The 18,883-nt window shown below is 45.0% G+C and overlaps 1 protein-coding gene across 2 annotated transcripts in view; it reads left to right on the forward strand.

Annotated features, from left to right (window-relative positions):
• The window catches only part of RSU1 (Ras suppressor protein 1), a 426,683-nt gene extending 408,229 nt beyond the window's left edge, over nt 1-18,454 (forward strand). For both annotated transcript variants that reach the window (XR_011199181.1, XM_069211550.1), the window contains one exon: nt 17,504-18,454. Coding sequence is in view for 1 of the 2 variants with exons in the window: in XM_069211550.1 (XP_069067651.1) it covers nt 17,504-17,606 (103 nt within the window). In the remaining variant the exon portion in view is untranslated. The remainder of the gene's footprint in view (nt 1-17,503) is intronic.
• Nucleotides 18,455-18,883: the final 429 nt, after the last annotated feature.

An 18,883-nucleotide genomic window follows, 5' to 3' on the forward strand; every position in this document is an offset into this window, starting at 1 on the left:
TTACATTTTGCCAGGATATTACCCTGCCGGGTTATGGGTGGTCTTGTTTTTTGCTGTTCTTGCACCTCCCTACTGCAGTGATGTTGCAGTTTGTAATGTACGGTATCACACAATAACACAGGGTAGCTTTGTTGTTATGATGCTCTTAAGTTAGGGAGACTAATATAATTCAGAGTTATGCTATGTATGAGATAAAAGATCATGTGTGCTTACTTACCGCTGCTCCTTCGGGTTGAGATTACTGGTAATAGGCGACCCCATAGGTCAGTGTTACGGTAAACAAGTAGGTCATGCATGCCGTCTCTAGTACACCATGTGGGCAGTGTAATATGTCTAGAATGTGCACAGTTCTTATTAGTGAGCATGTTCTAGTGTAGATTCTGATTGCTGGCCATGGTTTGTGGGGTGTCTCACTGTTCCTACATCTCCTCACTTGTTTAGTTTTTCTATGCAAACTAGCAATATTTCCTTCTGAAGGCCAATATTTTTTTTAAAGTGTTATTGGGACTTGAATTTCATGTGCCTTTTTCTTATGAGTTGCCTTTATCATGATATCCTGCTCATACTTGGATACTGTGCAGCTTACACTTATTTTGATGTGGAGCTGATACCTCCTACTTTTAAATTTATTATCAATAGTTCTGGTGGTACTGCGTCCAGGGTGAGCTGTCAGGTTGCGCTGGTGAATGTGAGGGTGGTTTAGATATAGTTGTACCAACAATAAGACCATGAGAGATGACTGTTGCTAAATGTGAAGGTAACATTTTTGGGGGCAGTGTGTAATTTGTAAAACCATAAATGCAGAGCCCTAAGCCTTTTCTTAGGGTCCTATTGCTGAATGTCAAGGTTGCCATAATCTTTTTCCTTCATTACCCTACAATTGCTTATTCTTGCAGGCTCGTTTTTCATCCCCTTTTCTGCCTTCATCGTTTTCTTATCTTTCTTCTCCTTTCTTTAATTTGTCTTTCTATCTTTCTTTGGGTCATGGTCTGTTGGTGAACAATGAGCCCTGTCTCTTAAAATGAGTGCAGGTGGGTAGAGCTGGGTATGAATACTTCACATAGAAGATTGGTTTCACCTCTAGAAAGTGCAGGCAACTAAAGCAATCACATCTTCATGGATATATGCGGTATATGGAATATTATGCCTGGTTAAGTGGGCTGGCAGTGGAGATAGTTTGTTCAATCCTGGGGTAAAGGAAGCTTTATACTGACAAAAGGCAACATTGTTTTATGTGTAGTTTACAAAAGTGTGAGTCGCCTGCCTAAATCGTGAGGGTTTGCATGTATACTCATTAGGCGCTCATATGTACCCATGATAGACCTGCTCAACATATATGTGAGGTCTTAGGATCTGCTGTCACTTCTTGTGATGCCCTTTCCTGTTGAGTTATGCCACTTCCTCTGATGTCAACTACTGTGATGCCACGTGCAATGTCACAATATCATGTGCCATGATGTCACTTACATACTGCCTAACTAGGTTAGTCCCCTCAATTCTTTTTTTAGGACTTGAGCCCGGAAGCTGTGTACATAGTATGGACATCCCAGATGTATAGTCTGCTGATGGCAGGTAGTATTCACATGCATGCCCTTCACAGCTGGGTGTGTCTGCATGCCCTTGTGTTCTTGTCACCTCTAGCACATTATTGTGGTTACTGCTCAGTATGCTCTGTGGGAGTAACCATGTGCGTGGACATCATGCCAGCAGGTATGCTGCTTCATAGACCGCATATTCTGCTCCTGACCAATCAACGCCCTACCATATGTCTCAGCCCTTTCTATTGTGTCGATACAGCCCTCCATGCATTACTGCTGCTGTTCTACATGGTATTTTAGGAAGAAAGGATACCCATTCTAGCATGAATGCCGATATATTCGCAGAACAAGAGCTTTTTCTAGAATCAGTGCCAATAATAGACAAAACGTGGCCACCTGGTTAAATGAGTAAATGGCCTCTTGGAGTCTTTCTTTCTTAGATGATTGAATGGTGAGATTTTTATTTCAATTTTATTTATATTTTCCAAAAGCATAAATACAAGTTATGCATTAATGTTTAAATTGCAAACATAAAATATACATCAAATTTCAAAACATATATACAGTGTATTCGTACTTGATGTGAAAATAATAATCCATCATTAAACAGTTGATTTTTAGGTGACTTCTGAAGGTGGCACTAGATAGATATAGATTGAGAAAAAGGGGGACAATATTCCACAGAATAAAAGATAACAGTGAGAGGAACTAAATGTCCACATCACATTAGGAAGGCTAAACAATAGAAGCAGGCACATCATCAAAGGTCAGCAAAGTCCTGTAGTGGTGCAAGAGAAACACTTTATTGCAGCTCTGGCTTGTGTAAATTTTTGATGTGCCTGTAACTTTTGACCCCATGGAGAGATGTGCACAAAGTGTGGCAGTTGCTTGGTGCAGTCGGCTGAGGTCCGACACACAGATCCAGGTAGGAAAAAAGTTGAGGGGGTAAAAAAAAGATGTTTTCCCATTTTAGCTCCCATAGGAAATGTTGCTATACCCAAAATGCTGAACAAATTTTCCTCAAACTTGGGAACTTACTAGGAGACCAGTCTTTTGTTCCTTTAGTGTAAATCCATTTGTAGGTTTTGAGATATTCTTTTAAACGTAGGAAGACAAGGAGATTTGAGTGGTCTAGTATTCAGTCTCCTGTACAATAGAACAATTTCAGTGGGGTGTACTGTTCCAATGTAAACTTCTCAGTGATATATTAAGGACCTAGAATTTAGTTCATCACTACGAAAGTCTGCTCTTAGAAGCACGTGCCCTCACTAACCCGAAGGTGACAAGCTTCATCACTGGGCCTGCTCTTTGTTGGGTTTTGCGATGCAATTTACATCAAAACGGTATATCCCATCGAAATTGTTTTTGAAATATAACCATTTAAAAAAGCTGCCTTCAAAGGATTAACAATTTTGACTCTCTGTGTCATTTGGGATTTGCCTGTCCTCAGTGAGTCCAGAAATTAAAAAAACAAAGGAATCTAATTGGATGATGGAGCCTTTTATTCTATTGTACCATTGATTCAAATTGTCTGATGGGTTGTCATAAGAGAAACATTTTTCTTGTGGCATCCATTTCAGTAAGCAGGGCTTGGACCCAATTTCTTAAACAAAAATGTAAAAGGCCATATAAGAGAGAATGGTAGAAACATCTTGACCTTCAGGTAATTGTGGAGGGACCCTCAAAGAACTATCCTGCGTAGTAATTTAAAAAATATATATGTATATCAAGTAATTAGCAGATCCATTTTTGCATTCAACACCTAAAATGGTAGCCTGAATCCACAATGCTAAGACAGGTGCAGCAGATCCCAGACAGCACTGTGTTGGGGATTCAAAAACATTACAGTGAATCCTGAGGAAGCTTCATACCTGGTGGCCGCTAACCCAGGACAAGCTTTTCTTAGCCACACATTGCATATCGTGGATTCTCAGATATGGATTCAAAACTATGAATTCCCAATACAGCAACATGGGTCAGAGAAGCTTGCTCCGAGCAGTATCTGGGAATGAAGCCTTCCCTGGATTCACAGTTGCCTACAATATTCAGCAAATCTAAAAAAATATTGAAATAATACAGGCCAGGCCAGATGCCACTCTCTATGGGACAACTCTCCTTCACAGCAGGGATTGGCAACCCTCAATGGCCACTGGTGAAGGTCATGTTCAGTGAGGCCTAGCCACCTGTTCCCAACCTAACTTCTCAAGTTATGGTCACCAACGAACACAAGACACACCATAATTTGTGGCTCCCGCCAAACTCAAAACACCAATTGGGCAGTGGCAAACAAACAAAAAGAGCTATCAAGAGAACAGTGTGGGGGGAAACATGAATTATCTGTTTACAGATCCTTCGGCCAGACCCTGTGTTCAACTATCTTCAGTTCTGTGCAGCGGGTTTTGTTGCAGACCTTGACTGGCCTTGCAACAGACTTAATTTATTAGCTGACAAATTGTTTTCAGATTAATTGAACAACATGAAAGTCGTTAATGAATGAACTTCTAATAGCCCTTGTATTTATCTTTGCCTCTCCCGACAGATCTACTCAAAACCTGATACAACCAACAGCAATCTGAATTTCCATAATCTCTGCCAAATTATGAGTGGAATTACATTCCCCCATTGTAATAGTCAGTCTAGAATCTTGTCTAATTGTTCATGCGGCAATTGCTCAACCCAATGCGCATTGCACCTTTTGTTTTTTTGTTGTTTTTATTATTTACCTAGATCCATTGTTATTAAATCATTATTAAGGCAACTTTAGGTAAGAACAGTACTTCTAGTTGCAGATTCCTCACCTTAGAATTTCCTCCAGGGGTCAGACTGAATTCAGAGATGTTTCTTCAAGCAGTACTCTTGCATGCCGTCAAGTGGCGTCAGTCAACTCTGCGCGCGTCATTGGTGTCATTGGCGTCGTGGTCGACATGATGACGTTGCAGTCGTATATAGGCACCACCCCTGCGCGCTGATGTCAGTTCTTTTCTTCAGCGGCAGATCCGGAGAAGAGCTACCCTTGGTCATTTTTTTATTGCTTTGACCTTTTTGTTATTATGTTTGACTTACTGGTGCATTGAGGATGTCACGGAAGACCGGGTTCAAACTGTGTGACTCCTGTCACTGTTTCATGCTGATGACGCATCCGAACCTCGTGTGTTTGTGGTGTCTGGAGCACGACCTCAACCCGAAGTCGTGCTCTGAGTGCCAGGATTTGAATCCAAAGTTTCTGACGAAGGGGTCCCTGAAGCTCATGGCAGCCCGGCACTCGACTCCGCATCACTCTTGGTCTCGTTTGAGAGGAAGGTCACGAGACCACTCTGAGTCTCCAACATTCTCAGTTGTTCCATTCTAAATCTTCTGGACGCTCGGGTCATAAGAAGAAGAAGTTGAAGAAGGCTAAATGTTGTTCCACTTCGCCCCGTCGCTCGGTTGATGCAACGCAGGAAGAGCCTCTGTCCGCAGAGCCTACTTCTGGGTCCGCTCTGCTCCTCCCTAACTTCCAGGAGCCAGAGCCACCCCTGACCAGCTGAAGGAGTTTTACGAGGCCATGCACCTCATCTTTGGGCAGACAGACCCCGGTGGCGCATTTAGGGCCAAGAAATTGGATAGAGGCCCCTCGGGTTCTGTGCCAATGGCTTCGGTTCTGGCCACTGAGGGCCCCTCCGGATCCGTTGTCGGATCCGTGTGGACAACGGTCATGCCAACGTGACCTTCCCCGGCGCCAGCAAAGACATTGGTGCTCCAGAGGCCAGATGGGCCCACAATCAACATCGACTCAATCCTCATCCCTGACAACCCGGAGCTGGAACAGAGTCGCTTGACAGTGGATCCGACTTAAATGGGGTCTTTTCAAGCCAGGTTGGATTCTGACCCTTATTGTTATGGGTACGAATATGAGGAACGATTGTAGGGGACCCTTTGGAATACCAGAGAGACAACCCTGACTTGGACTGAGGACAGGAATTGTGCGAGGTTGGTGGTCTGGATACTTTTTCCCGACACCGGCATGCTTTCTCCTCCTACCGTGACTATGACGGAGGGAGCCTCTTACACCATGTTGGTCAGTAGGGTGTCTGAGGTCCTTGCCCTTGAGCTTCCTTCTGTTAACCTCCTGACATAGTGCTTCAGCTGGGGCTTCCACTTTGGAGCCTTTCCTTCCATTCAATGAAGCCCTCACCAATGTCCTTCTGGGTACTTGGTCCAGACCCAGCACAGGAGCTCGTGTGAATTGGATAATCGCCCGCCGCTCTGAACTACACTAAATTCCTGTCCCAACACCCCACGCCTGAGAGGATTGCCATCCAGGCTTCTTCTTCCTCTGACACATTCCCCTCCACTGCCCTGGATAGAGAATCAAAAAGACTGGATCAACTTGGGAAGAAAATGTTTTCTTCCTCCAGTCTGACATTGTGGTACATGAACACTGCATGCCTTTTGAGACACTATACCCATTCATTGTAGGATACGGTTGCTCAGGTATTGATGCAGATACCGGAGGAGGCCTGGACCATCATCTCCCAAGCCATTGCTGATGGGAGGGATGCGGCTAAGGTCACTATTCGTTGTGGACTGGACACGACTGACTCACTTGGAAGATCAGTTGTGTCGAAGGTGGCCTTGATTCGCCACGCCTGGTTGAGGATGTCTGTTTTTTTAAGGGATGTCCAACAGTCTCCATGGTAATGCCTTTCGATGGCACTCGTCTCCTTGAAGACAAAGCAGACTTGGTGCTGGAGAGGTTCAAGAAGTCCCATGCTACGGCTCAGTCCCTTGGCCTCTTGACTGCCTCTCACCCAACACAGTCTGCTTTGCGCCCCTTCTGTGGTCACGGAAGGGGCTCCCTATCGTTTCCTTTCCCTACCAGCCACCGAGTCGCATATGCTACTCAGCCACTGCGTGGCCAGGGACGCAGAATCCCACAGGTTCATGGGACAGGGCACCAGATGTCTGCCCAGTCAACCCAAGCCCCTGCCGCAGCCTCCATACCCTCCTAGTCCATTCCACCATCTCAGATCAGTTGGGGGCAGGATCTTCCATCACCTGCCCCACTGGGAATCCAACCCGACGGATAGGTGGGTTTTGCAAATAGTCTGAAGAGGCTACTCCCTCCCCTTTGAGACTGCCCCTCCGGCCATACCTCCATCTTGTGGCTGCTTACTGGAGGATCATCTGGCACTTCTCTGTGAGGAAGTCGCGTCTCTCTTGGGGGCCATAGAGAGGGTCCCTGCACCAGAAGTAGGTTGTGGTTGTTATTCACTCTTCTTTCTGGTGCCCATAAAGGACAAGGGTCAACATTCTATCCTAGACCTTCGGGTACTAAATCTCTTACTTCAGCCTACCAGCGCTCCTCGTGTGTTCACGAAAGTGATGGCGTGGTTGTAACTCATCAGCGAAGGTTAGGGGTTTCAGTCTTCCCCCACTTCGATGACTGGCTGTTGAAGGCAAACACCCCCTGGGAAGTCGCTTCCCACCTTCAGACTACAGCACTTGCTTGGTTCACTATAAACATGCCAAAGTCACACCTGACTCCTCAGACAATCCCTTTTATCGGAGCTGTTCTGGACACAGTGCAGTTTCAGGCCTATCCTTCTGAAAAGTGAGTCCAGGATATTCAGGCAATGATTCTGATGTTTCATCCCCTATCCTGGATTTCAGTGAGAATGATTCTGAGGCTGCTGGGCCTCGTGGCCTTCTGCATCCTGCTGGTGACACATGCCAGATGGCATATGTGTGCTCTGCAGTGGGACCTGAAGTTCCAGTGGGCGCAGCATCAGGAAAATCTCTCCGACTTGATCCAGATCTCGACCACATGGGAGAGGCAGAGATCAGAGGTCTCTGGCGGAGTCCGGACTCCACATCAGTCTGTGGAAATTCAGGCGATCAAGCTTGCATTGAATGAATTCCTTCCCTCTCTAAAAGGGAAAGTGGTTCAAGTGTTCACGGACAACACTACTACCATGTGGTACTGCAAAAAGCATGGTGGATTGGGGTTGTGGACTCTTTGTCAAGAGGCCCTGCGCCTCTGGATGTGGCAGGAAAATCAGAGCATACATGTTCAGCATCTGACGGGCTCTCTGTACGCCAGAGCAGATGAACACAGCTGTCGATGCATAGCCAATTACAAATGGCATCTCCATCCAGAGATGACACAAGGCATCTTACAGCGGTGGGGAGAGCCTTGGTTAGATCTGTTCACCTCCGCAGAGAACACTCAATGTCAACTGTTTTGTGCGTTGGAGTTTCCATGGCGGCACTCGCTCACCGATGCTTTTAGTCTCGAGTGGAACTCAGGCCTCCTTTGTGCCTTCCCACCTACACCACTTCTGGCCAGAGTTCTGAAGAAAATCTAAAGCAACCGGGCCCAAGTAATCTTTGTGGCTCTGGACTGGGCACAAAGAGTATGGCAACCAGAGCTACTGAACATGGCTACGGATCCTCCGATCAGACTGCCCCTTCTAGAGGATCGTCTGTTGCAGCAGCAGGGGGCGGTTCTCCACCCGAACCTGACCAATCTTCACCTTCTTGTGTGGAGATTGAATGGTGGCAGTTGACAGCTTTTGAACTTCTGCCAGAAGCCTGTGATTTTATTCTGGCAGCCAGGCGTTCCTACACCAAAACGGTATCACTTGTCATTGGCATACATTTGAGGCATGGCGCACCAACAAGTCTGTTGATTCCCTTACTGCACCTCTCTCTCCAAGGTTCTCTTGTTCATCCTTTCTTTGACCCAGCAAAGCTCTGCTTTGGGCACCCTTAAAGGTTACTCATTGGCCATTTCAGCCTTCCTTAGATTGCAATGCCAACCTTCCTTATTCAAGTCTCCCATTGTTGGAAGGTTCCTTAAGGGACTCATCCATTTGTTCCCTCTGACCCCGTTCATTATTCTTCAGTGGGACTTGAACCTGGTCCTAACTTACCTTATGTGTGCCCCTTTTCAGCTGCTACACAATTGTCCCCTGCGGCTGCTAATAATCAAGACTGCTTTTCTTATTGCCATCACATCTGCTCGCAGAGTAGGTGAACTTCAAGCTCTTTCTTCCAAGCCATTATTTTTGTCTGTCCACCCTGACAAAGTGGTGCTCCGTCAAGGGCCTCCTTCCTTCCTAAGGTTGTAACGCTTTTTCACATAGGCCAAGCCATAACTTTGCCTAATTTGTATGCATCCCCCACATCCCTCTTATGAAGAAGAGGGACTTCACCGTCTGGATCCAAAAAGAGCATTGGCGTTCTACCTCAATTGTACTAAAGCTTTCCGGTTGGTCAATCAACTCTTTGTTGGATATGTGGTTGCGAAGAAAGGAAGGCAGTGCAAAAGCGTACCACCTCAAGATGAGTACTACTCTGCATCAAAATGTGCTAAGCTTTGTCAAAGAAGCAAACCCCTGAGGTCTTGCGTGCACACTCCACCAGAGCAACCACTGCCTTCACAGGGTTAGCACACAAAGTTCCTGTCCTGGATATCTGCCAGGTAGCAATGTGGGCATCCCTGCACATGTTTACTAAAGATTACTGCCTGGACAGTCAGTTCCGCGGAGACGGTTACTTTGGCCATTCATCCTGCAGGACTTTCTGGTACGATCTTGGTTCACAGCCCACCACCCAGGATGGTATTGCTTGGGTATCTACTCTTAAGTAAGGAATCTGCAACTAGAAGTTTCTATCAGATGAACAAGTTACTTACATTCGGTAACGATTTATTTGATAGAGACATATTCTAGTTGCAGATTCCTTACCGATCTGCCTATCTTCCCCTCACCGATTTCTAGGGACAGGGATTCCCTTTTTAGGGCCCTAGTTCTGGTGCACCATTCTCAGTGTTCTTCATGGCTCCATACTACTGGCATAGAAAGTTGTGAAAAGAAACTGACATCAACCCGCCGGGGTGGTGCCTATATACGACCTTGATGTCATCAGGATGCCAACGATGTATGAGGAGTTGAACTATGCCACCTGATGGCGCACAAGGGTACTGCTCGAAGAAAAATCTCCTGCTCCAGTCAGACACCTGGGGGAAATTCTAAGATAAGGAATCTGCAATTAGAATGTCTTTACCAGATAAATTATTACAGAAGGGAAGTAACTTGTTCTTCATTGCTGAGGTACTGGATATCACTTGCTGACTACCTGCCACACATAATGCAGATTAATCAAACAATGCCAAAGTTATAAGCAAATTAAAATGTACCTATCCTCACCCCGCTTTATCTATGCCCCACCTCTGTGGATTGGCACAGAACTACTTGGCTTACCAGTGGAAAACTAATCCATTTTAGCTTCAGCCCAATTTTTGTGTAAAGCCATCAAACAGTACCAAACGGTAAGGAAATGCCTCCTTGGTATGGTTACCCCCTGACTTTTTGCCTTTGCTGATGCCAAGTTATGATTTGAAAGTGTGCTGAGGCCTGCTAACCAGGCCCCAGCACCAGTGTTCTTTCCCTAACACTGTACTTTTGTCTCCACAATTGGCACACCCTGGCATCCAGGTAAGTCCCTTGTAACTGGTACCCCTGGTACCAAGGGCCCTGATGCCAGGGAAGGTCTCTAAGGGCTGCAGCATGTCTTATGCCACCCTGGGGACCCCTCACTCAGCACATACACACTGCTTGCCAGCTTGTGTGTGCTGGTGGGGAGAAAATGACTAAGTCGACATGGCACTCCCCTCAGAGTGCCATGCCAACCTCACACTACCTATGGCCTAGGTAAGTCACCCCTCTAGCAGGCCTTACAGCCCTAAGGCAGGGTGCACTATACCACAGGTGAGGGCATAGGGGCATGAGCACTATGCCCCTACAGTATCTAAGCAAAACCTTAAACATTGTAAATACAGGGTAGCCATAAGAGTATATGGTCTGGGAGTCTGTAATACACGAACTCCACAGCACCATAATGGCTACACTGAAAACTGGGAAGTTTGGTATCAAACTTCTCAGCACAATAAATGCACACTGATGTCAGTGTACATTTTATTGTGAAATACACCCAGAGGGCATCTTAGAGATGCCCCCTGAAAACATACCACACTTCCAGTGTGGGCTGACTAGTTTTGCCAGCCTGCCACACACCAGACATGTTGCTGGCCACATGGGGAGAGTGCCTTTGTCACTCAGTGGCTAGTACCAAAACCTGTACTGGGTGGAGGTGCTTCTCACCTCCCCCTGCAGGAACTGTAACACCAGGCGGTGAGCCTCAAAGGCTCACACCCTTTGTTACAGCGCCACAGGGCATCCCAGCTAGTGGAGATGCCCGCCCCCTCCGGCCACGGCCACACTTTTGGCGCCAAGTCCAAAGGAGATAATGAGAAAAACAAGGAGGAGTCACTGACCAGTCAGGACAACCCCTAAGGTGTCCTGAGCTGAGGTGACTCTGACTTTTAGAAATCCTCCATCTTGCAGATGGAGGATTCCCCCAATAGGATAAGGGATGTGCCCCCCTCCCCTCAGGAAGGAGGCACAAAGAGGGTATAGCCACCCTCAGGGCTAGTAGCCATTGGCTACTAACCCCCCAGACCTAAACACACCCCTAAATTGAGTATTTAGGGCCCCCCAGAACCTAGCAAGAGATTCCTGCAACCTGAAGGCAAAGGAGGACTGCTGACCTGAAGCCCTGCAGAGAAGACGGAGACACCAACTGCTTTGGCCCCAGCCCTACCGGCTTGTCTCCCCACTTCGAGAAAAACTGCAACAGCGACACGCTCCACAGGGTCCAGCGACCTCTGAAGCCTCAGAGGACTACCCTGCATCTAAAAGGACCAAGAACTCCTGAGGTCAGCGGCCCTGTTCCAAACAAACTGCAACTTTGCAACAAAGAAGCAACTTTTAAAGACCACACGTTTCCCGCCGGAAGCGTGAGACTTTCCACTCTGCACCCGACGCCCCCGGCTCGACCTGCGGAAAACTAACTCTACAGGGAGGACTCCCCAGCAACTGCGAGCCCGTTAGTATTCAGAGTTGACCCCCCTGAGCCCCCACAGCGACGCCTGCAGAGGGAATCCAGAGGCTCCCCCCGACCGCGACTGCATGCTTCAAAGAACCCGACGCCTGGTAAACACACTGCACCCGCAGCCCCCAGGACCTGAAGGATCCTATTTCCAGTGCAGGAGTGACCCCCAGGAGACCCTCTCCCTAGCCCAGGTGGTGGCTACCCCGAGGAGCCCCCCCTTGCCTGCCTGCATCGCTGAAGAGACCCATAGGCCTCCCATTGAAACCTATTGCAAACCCGACACCTGTTTGCACACTGCACCCGTCCGCCCCTATGCCGCTGAGGGTGTACTTTCTGTGCCTGCTTGTGTTCCCCCGGTGCCCTACAAAACGCCCCTGGTCTGCCCTCCGAAGTCACGGGTACTTACCTGCTGGCAGACTGGAACCGGGGCACCCCTATTTCCATTGAAGCCTATGTGTTTTGGGCACCACTTTGACCACTGCACCTGACCGGCCCTGAGCTGCTGCTGTGGTAACTTTGTGGTTGCCCTGAACCCCCAATGGTGGGCAACCTTAGACCCAACTTTGAACCCTGTAAGTGCTTTACTTACCTGTGAACCTAACAAATACTTACCTCCCCCAGGAACTGTTGAATTTTGCACTGTGTCCAATTTTAAAATAGCTTATTGCCATTTTTGCCACAACTGTACATGCTGTTGTGATGATTCAAAGTTCCTAAGATACCTGAATGAAATACCTTTCATTTAAAGTATTGTTTGTAAATCTTGAACCTGTGGTTCTTAAATAAACTAAGAAAATATATTTTTCTATATAAAAACCTATTGGCCTGGAATTGTCTTTGAGTGTGTGTTCCTCATTTATTGCCTGTGTGTGTACAACAAATGCCTAACACTACCCTCTGATAAGCCTACTGCTCGACCACACTACCACAAAATAGAGCATTAGAATTATCTCTTTTTGCCACTATCTTACCTCTAAGGGGAACCCCTGGACTCTGTGCATGCTATTTCTTACTTTGAAATAGTACATACAGAGCCAACTTCCTACACAAACATATTAGCAAATGAGCATTGTTTGTCCTCCCCCTTTAACTGGGCCTCCCTTTGATCGATATGCAGAAGTTCAAACATACCAGTAGTAATCTGAAATAGTGGCTGCCAAATTTCAAGCATATTCTTAGAATAGTGCCAAATTTCTAAGCAAATTAACAAATGTATTTTCAACTGACAATATATGCAATGTTAACCCTTAAAATCCTGTCTGCTTATTTTTAAAAAACAATATCTAAAAAGATATTGAACAAAATTATACCAAAAAAACACGCTTTCTGATTAAAGTGATATTTTCTTACCTTGTTTGATGTAATCCCATTCAGTGGGTTTAACTCGGTCATTAGGCAAAATTTCCTTTGGGAAATGATGCACGTTTTCAACCCCTCCTAAACCCCCCGAAACGTTATAGCTCCTATAATGGCATATGTATGTCATCCATAGTTCTCTTTCAACTTCATTGGATCAGTGCTGACATGGTGGTGTCAGATGTACCAGGAAGGGATGCTTTAGTTCTGTACATTGTTGGGCATTCACAAACTCCTGTCAATCCGCTTTCTGCTGTGGGAAGGGTTGGACTTTTACTCCAGCAAATTACTTGGCTAAATTGACTTCAGAGGTGGGATAGGAAATTTGCTGTGGATCTATTCCCTGCGCAGAAAAAAGGGATGCCCTACCCCACCGTGCATAGTTCTCTAATATGAAGAACTCTGCACAGCAAGAACTTCCCAGAAATACTCATGAAAACCTGCTACTGCTGCAGCTTTCCTGAGTATTCCTGAGAATGTTTGTGAATTTCAGAACCTAGTAAATATACACTCCCACAAGCGTGCAATCTATATGACACAAACCCATATCTCTGTTGTCCCATACCTACACCAACTTTACCCTGTTATTGTTTTGCTATACAATCAACTCGACTGGGTTCGAATAATTCCAAGAGCCTCTCAGTTATGCATTTGCTTTCTCCGAAACCATGTCGGTGATCCCTTTCAACATTTTAACCTTTGTCACAGCTCTGAACACAGTGTTTCGATTGCAATCTCTCGATCTACTGCAGTTCTTGTTTTTCACATCGTATGCCTTCATGACTTTACAAAAATCCCTTCTTCATTGACAAACATATTTTGCAAAATAACAAGGTTCATGTTTGGCTGTTTTCACAGCTCGCACAATCTTGTTATTTGTTAATTTGCATTGAAGGAGAGTCAAAGTCTAAAAGAAGCATTATAACAAAAGGATCATCTCGTTTCCAATAATGACCTATATGCCTGACTGAGGCCTTAGGGGTTGCACTGACCAGCCTAATTCACAAAGGTAAACATACACTTTTGTATACGTTTACTACTTTTAGGTATTCACAAACTACTTGCAGAGTTTTACAACTCCACATTCTATACTTAGGTGAGGCGGAGTACCCCACTCCCCCTCCCCTCCACACCTGCAGACCCCACAATCAGAGCAGAGACCTCCACACATATAAGTATATGGACTGCAGACTTGTAAAACTCCACACGTAGTTTGTGAATACCTAAAACTACTACACAATTGTGTATGTTTACCTTTGTGAATCAGGCCTGAGTCTGCTGTGGTAAGGCCTGTGTGAGTAACAGACACCGGAGAGCCAAGGATTGATAGAACACTGCAGTGTTCATGTAACAAATGAGACTTTCAGCTGATTCACTAAAGATTGGCATTACTTTCCAGATTGGACTGTAAGGATGGAATGCTCCAGAAGTGGAAACTACAATAAGGACAGATAATTGTCCTCTAACAAGCACCTGATCCCACCTTGTTACGGACGTCTTACTAACAAAAGAGACAGAGATGCACCATAAGCTTTTGTCTGACTGCTTCAGAGCGTACCCCGGCTCATATTTTCGATAATTTCCACGCATGCTGGCATGGACATTTCATATCTAAAGCACTGAGCTGTACACCTTACATTACTACTTTAAAATTTATTTTGCGATTTACTGTAGTTAAACCTACCACGGCCCATTCTACTTTTCACATTGACAACTTAGTTTGTGGGGATCCATCTGTGTCCTCCTGAGAGATCAGTTTGTTGTTTTTCCACATCTATTGTTACAATCTGGGGAAGGCGGAAATATCCACATGTATTTGGTAGGAATTCATCAAGAGAAAATCTTTGGTCCTTTTGCTGCTTAAGGTTAGTCTTACTTACTGTTGCTTTTCGGTCGTCATTGCTTACTTAATGTGCCTTGATGTGGTTCAGAATGATTCAGTCCTATCGATTCATCACTTTTTCTACCATGTGTGTGAAACATACATAGACGTGTGTCCTGAGTTCACTTCACTATCCAATAGGGAATCAAGCTACACCTCACGGGTGAAATCATAAAAACAAAAGCATGTCTGGCCTTGCTTGTGTTCCCATTCAGTGGGAACATGCCCTACCTAGCAGTAGAGGATGATAACAATTTGCACATGGTTGGTCACTGCCTGTAATCGCCCAGAGCTGCTAACAAACGATGGAATTAGAGGCGTGAGTGGAGCAATGTATGGAATTGAGGCACCCACCCCGTAATTACCATTGGTGGAGATCGATTGTATCATTGATGCCCTTCCCATTTTTACTGTCTTTGGATTCAGTTTTGTGTGTTTTTTTGTTTAGGCATTGAAAATCCACAACACCCTCCCTCCCCTTCTAATAAACCAGTGATTACTGTATTGTGTTTGAACTGGCCTAGAGACTCTTAGCAAGGTTACCATCAATTCAGAATTAACAGACCTGTTACTTTAGATGGGACAGAATACTTTGGTATATTGCAAATTACGCTGTATAAAAAGCATTGTTTTTTTACCATTCAGCACAGGCAGTAGCCACTTCACCAAACAGTACATGTGATATGTGATATTAACTTCTTTCGGTGGCACAAGCAATAATAACCACAATAGGCAGTATAAGCAATACTTACATCACAAAGCAAATAAAACACTACGTTGTGATCAATATTGGTCCTACCTGAGTAGCATGAGTTATCTTGGCAGTATAGAGAAGAATATTCAACAATGGCCGTACCAGATTGTATAATTGATAATGACCTCTTCCAGTCCGTGAATGTAATGTAAGCCAAACCATGCTCTTCAGGATATCCCATCATGCTCTAAACTCTTCTGGTGGTATACTCTATTATGATCACAGCAGACAGTAATGCCTGTGATGGGCTTTATAAGAAATAATTACCCCTTCAGGCAGGACCTCTCTTGCAGGAGACTCTTTCCCTATGTTTCAAAGAAGGAAAGCCAGCCACTGCAACTGTGAGCACGGCTGCTCAGCTTGGTTATGTGACAAACAAATTCTGCTCTCAGCAGTAAAGGTTGCGGGAACAAGTCGGCCACACAAGACGTCTGGCTCTTTTCATACACATAAAGGGCCATGCAGTAGCCTCGAAGGCTACCATCTAGTCCCTTGTTGATAGGGTGCTAATTAGGCCTGGGCCGAGTGAACAGAGTCCAGTTTTGCAGAGTTGAAAAAAAAAAACTCAGTGGAATTCCACGAAGCCAGAGTTCCGTGCCCAGTGGAATCCTTCTGAATGCACCCATCTCAGAAGTGCTAAGCAGGGTTGGGCCTGGTCAGCCAGGCCCGGCCCTGCTGCTTAGCACTTACAAAATGGGCTCATCCAGGAGGACCTTAGGCAGTGAAATCTTCTGTTTCAGGCCTCTTGTGCATTGGCCTGCCCCATGTGCTCTGCACAGGGGGCAAGCCGGTGCACAAGAGTCATGAAACAGCAGCTTTCTTTCGCTGCCTACGGCCCTGGTGTGATTTCAGGCCGGGCCATAGGCAGCAAAAGCTGTCAGGCTTATTGTGCACCGGCCTGCCCTGTGTGACCGCATACGGGACAGGCTGGTGCACAAGAGGCCTGAAACTGCAGCTTTTACTGCCTATGGGCCTGGCCTGAATTCAGGCCTGGGCCGTAGGCAGCAAAAGCTGCCATTTCAGTCCTTGTTTGTTCACCAGTGTTCACAAACAACAATGAGAAAAGAGACAAAGACTTACCTGGGTCTTCCCAGAGGATCCTCCTCTCCTCGTTGTCCGATGGCGATGAGTCCTCTCAACGGCTGCCTCCCTCCTCTTCTCCGGTGTGCGCTGCAGCCCAGTTAGAGCTGCACAGCACAAGCGCAGACTGTCTGGGCTGCAGCATACTGGGCTGCAGCACGCACCGGGTGATCTCCGCTTCATGGTATACTATGGAGAAGTGCCAGAGCAGGCTAGCAAAAATATAATTGGGCACCCCTATGAAAAGGTTGATGATTGGGCTGAATTTTGTCTGTGCTCTTAATACTTGACTATCCAAACTAAAGTAACCCTGGCTGTGCTTTGTTGGCCCTGGTGCTGATCTCAGCGGATCACTCACAGAAGCCGGAAACTATCTTAGCCATGGGTGAGCATTTAATTTATTTCAGGATTAGTCCTGAAATATCAATCAGTCACTACCTGATGTTCATTTAAATCCTCTCAACTCTGTAGTCTGTTTAGTTTAGCAGTGGATGCTGGCGGCCTTAATTGTAGGACCTGGTGTCGACATTTAATCAGTAGCACTTATTAATGTGGCCGGTGTTGTGGCTGCCCTAGGACCATCAATCATTCCAGAACCGCTACAGACGACTCTGACACCATTGCTCTCTGTCACATTACCAAGCTCTGGGGCTTTCTGGTGCGGCACAATGCTCACTTTTCTGTAAATGTGCACTCTGTCTCTCCAGTTCAACACAATTTCTGTCAATGTCAACCAGCACACAAACAAATACAAAGCCTTTTAGTCCTTTGCAGTGTACTGCAACATATAGGCAACCTCAACCGAATAAACATAATTTAAACATAGTTAATATAAATTTCCCTGTTATTAATACTTTTGCCACATTTATTCAGATACACCCATTCAAATTCTGGTGTAACTCAGTCAACTGTATAAAAGCCTGACCGTGTTTTTCTCTTTTTTGTGTGTTTTTACAGTCTATACGGCAGACACATGCAAGCAAACCCTGAACCTCCAAAGAAGAACAATGACAAATCAAAGAAGATAAGCCGTAAACCTCTGTCCGCCAAGAATAAATAAGTGATTGGCAGCTGCCAATGATTTTAAACTTCTGCTTGCATGTGCTTTATGATTTCTATTTAATTACAAAACATGGTATAATTTATCAGAGGAAAGAAAAAGCGCATAGCAGTGTTTTCAGGTCTTCTATCTTCTGTGCATTGCCATGAAGGTTTAAATATCGGACAAACTATAAAACACAGTACTCGTTGCTTTTAATATTTCTGATTGAAGAATACCAACTTTATATTTGTATATTTACCAATAGAACAAACCAAAGGCATCTTACGTTATTGCTTAAAAGAATCTATGCCATTACGTCAACATCAGAACACATTGTAATGAACACATTTATTTTAATCGCTCCATTTGTGGTTTGTTTTTCTTCAACTCCCCGTCCATTTTATCAACCACTACAATCCTGTTTGCAGTACCTTCCTTTTCTTTATAGATTGGTGGTTTGCACTGGAGCATGCCCACCCATTTTTATAAAGTTCTTCGGTCTCTTCTATTTCCAAATCTCTCTGAGATCCTTTTCCCCATCTGCAACGGGACAAATCCACTTACGCCTTATATCTGTTGTGCCTTTTCTTAAAAAAAAAAAGGAAATGATATTTTCAACATCTTTCAGTATTTCAGATTCAATGTTTCACTGCGTCTTCAATGTAAGTTATTATTATTACCAGGAGGTTCTTAAAAGTCCAATATCTTTTAAATTGTACTGTAATTCACAAAATATATTTTAACACACGTATATAATTTTTCTTAACTCATTCAGTTATGCATTGTATTGAAGTGCACACAAGTATCTCATGTTTTTCATTTTTCAGACATTTATTCATGTGGTTTTAATAAAGTCTTTATTTGTATGATGTGGTGTGGTTTTCTTACTGAAAAAAGCTATACTACCTATTTGGGTCTAAGTCCTTGCTTAGGCTATTGTCAGAAATTGGGTTATTAATTTAGGGTAGGGGCTTTCCCGACAGTACAGATTTAGACAGTTTTTGCTCAGTCGCTTGCATCTGTGGCACAAACAAAAGACAGGTTCTCAAAAAAATACATGTTAAGTTGAAGTAGTGTCAACAATTTTAACATCAGGAAAACAACACCTTAAAATCAAAATCAGATGAGGAACCAGTGATACAGTTTTAAGGCAAAAGGTACCTAAAAATATATAATGCGCCAATTTAAAGTACCAATTCACTGGTAGCGAGTACCTAGATGCAATGTCAGGCTGACTGCGATGGGGTAGAGGTCGGGTAAGCCAAGTGAGGTTTTATCTTTACTCCCATTTGTTC

The sequence above is a fragment of the Pleurodeles waltl genome, chromosome 10 (assembly GCF_031143425.1).
Source record: "Pleurodeles waltl isolate 20211129_DDA chromosome 10, aPleWal1.hap1.20221129, whole genome shotgun sequence".
NCBI lineage: Eukaryota > Metazoa > Chordata > Amphibia > Caudata > Salamandridae > Pleurodeles > Pleurodeles waltl.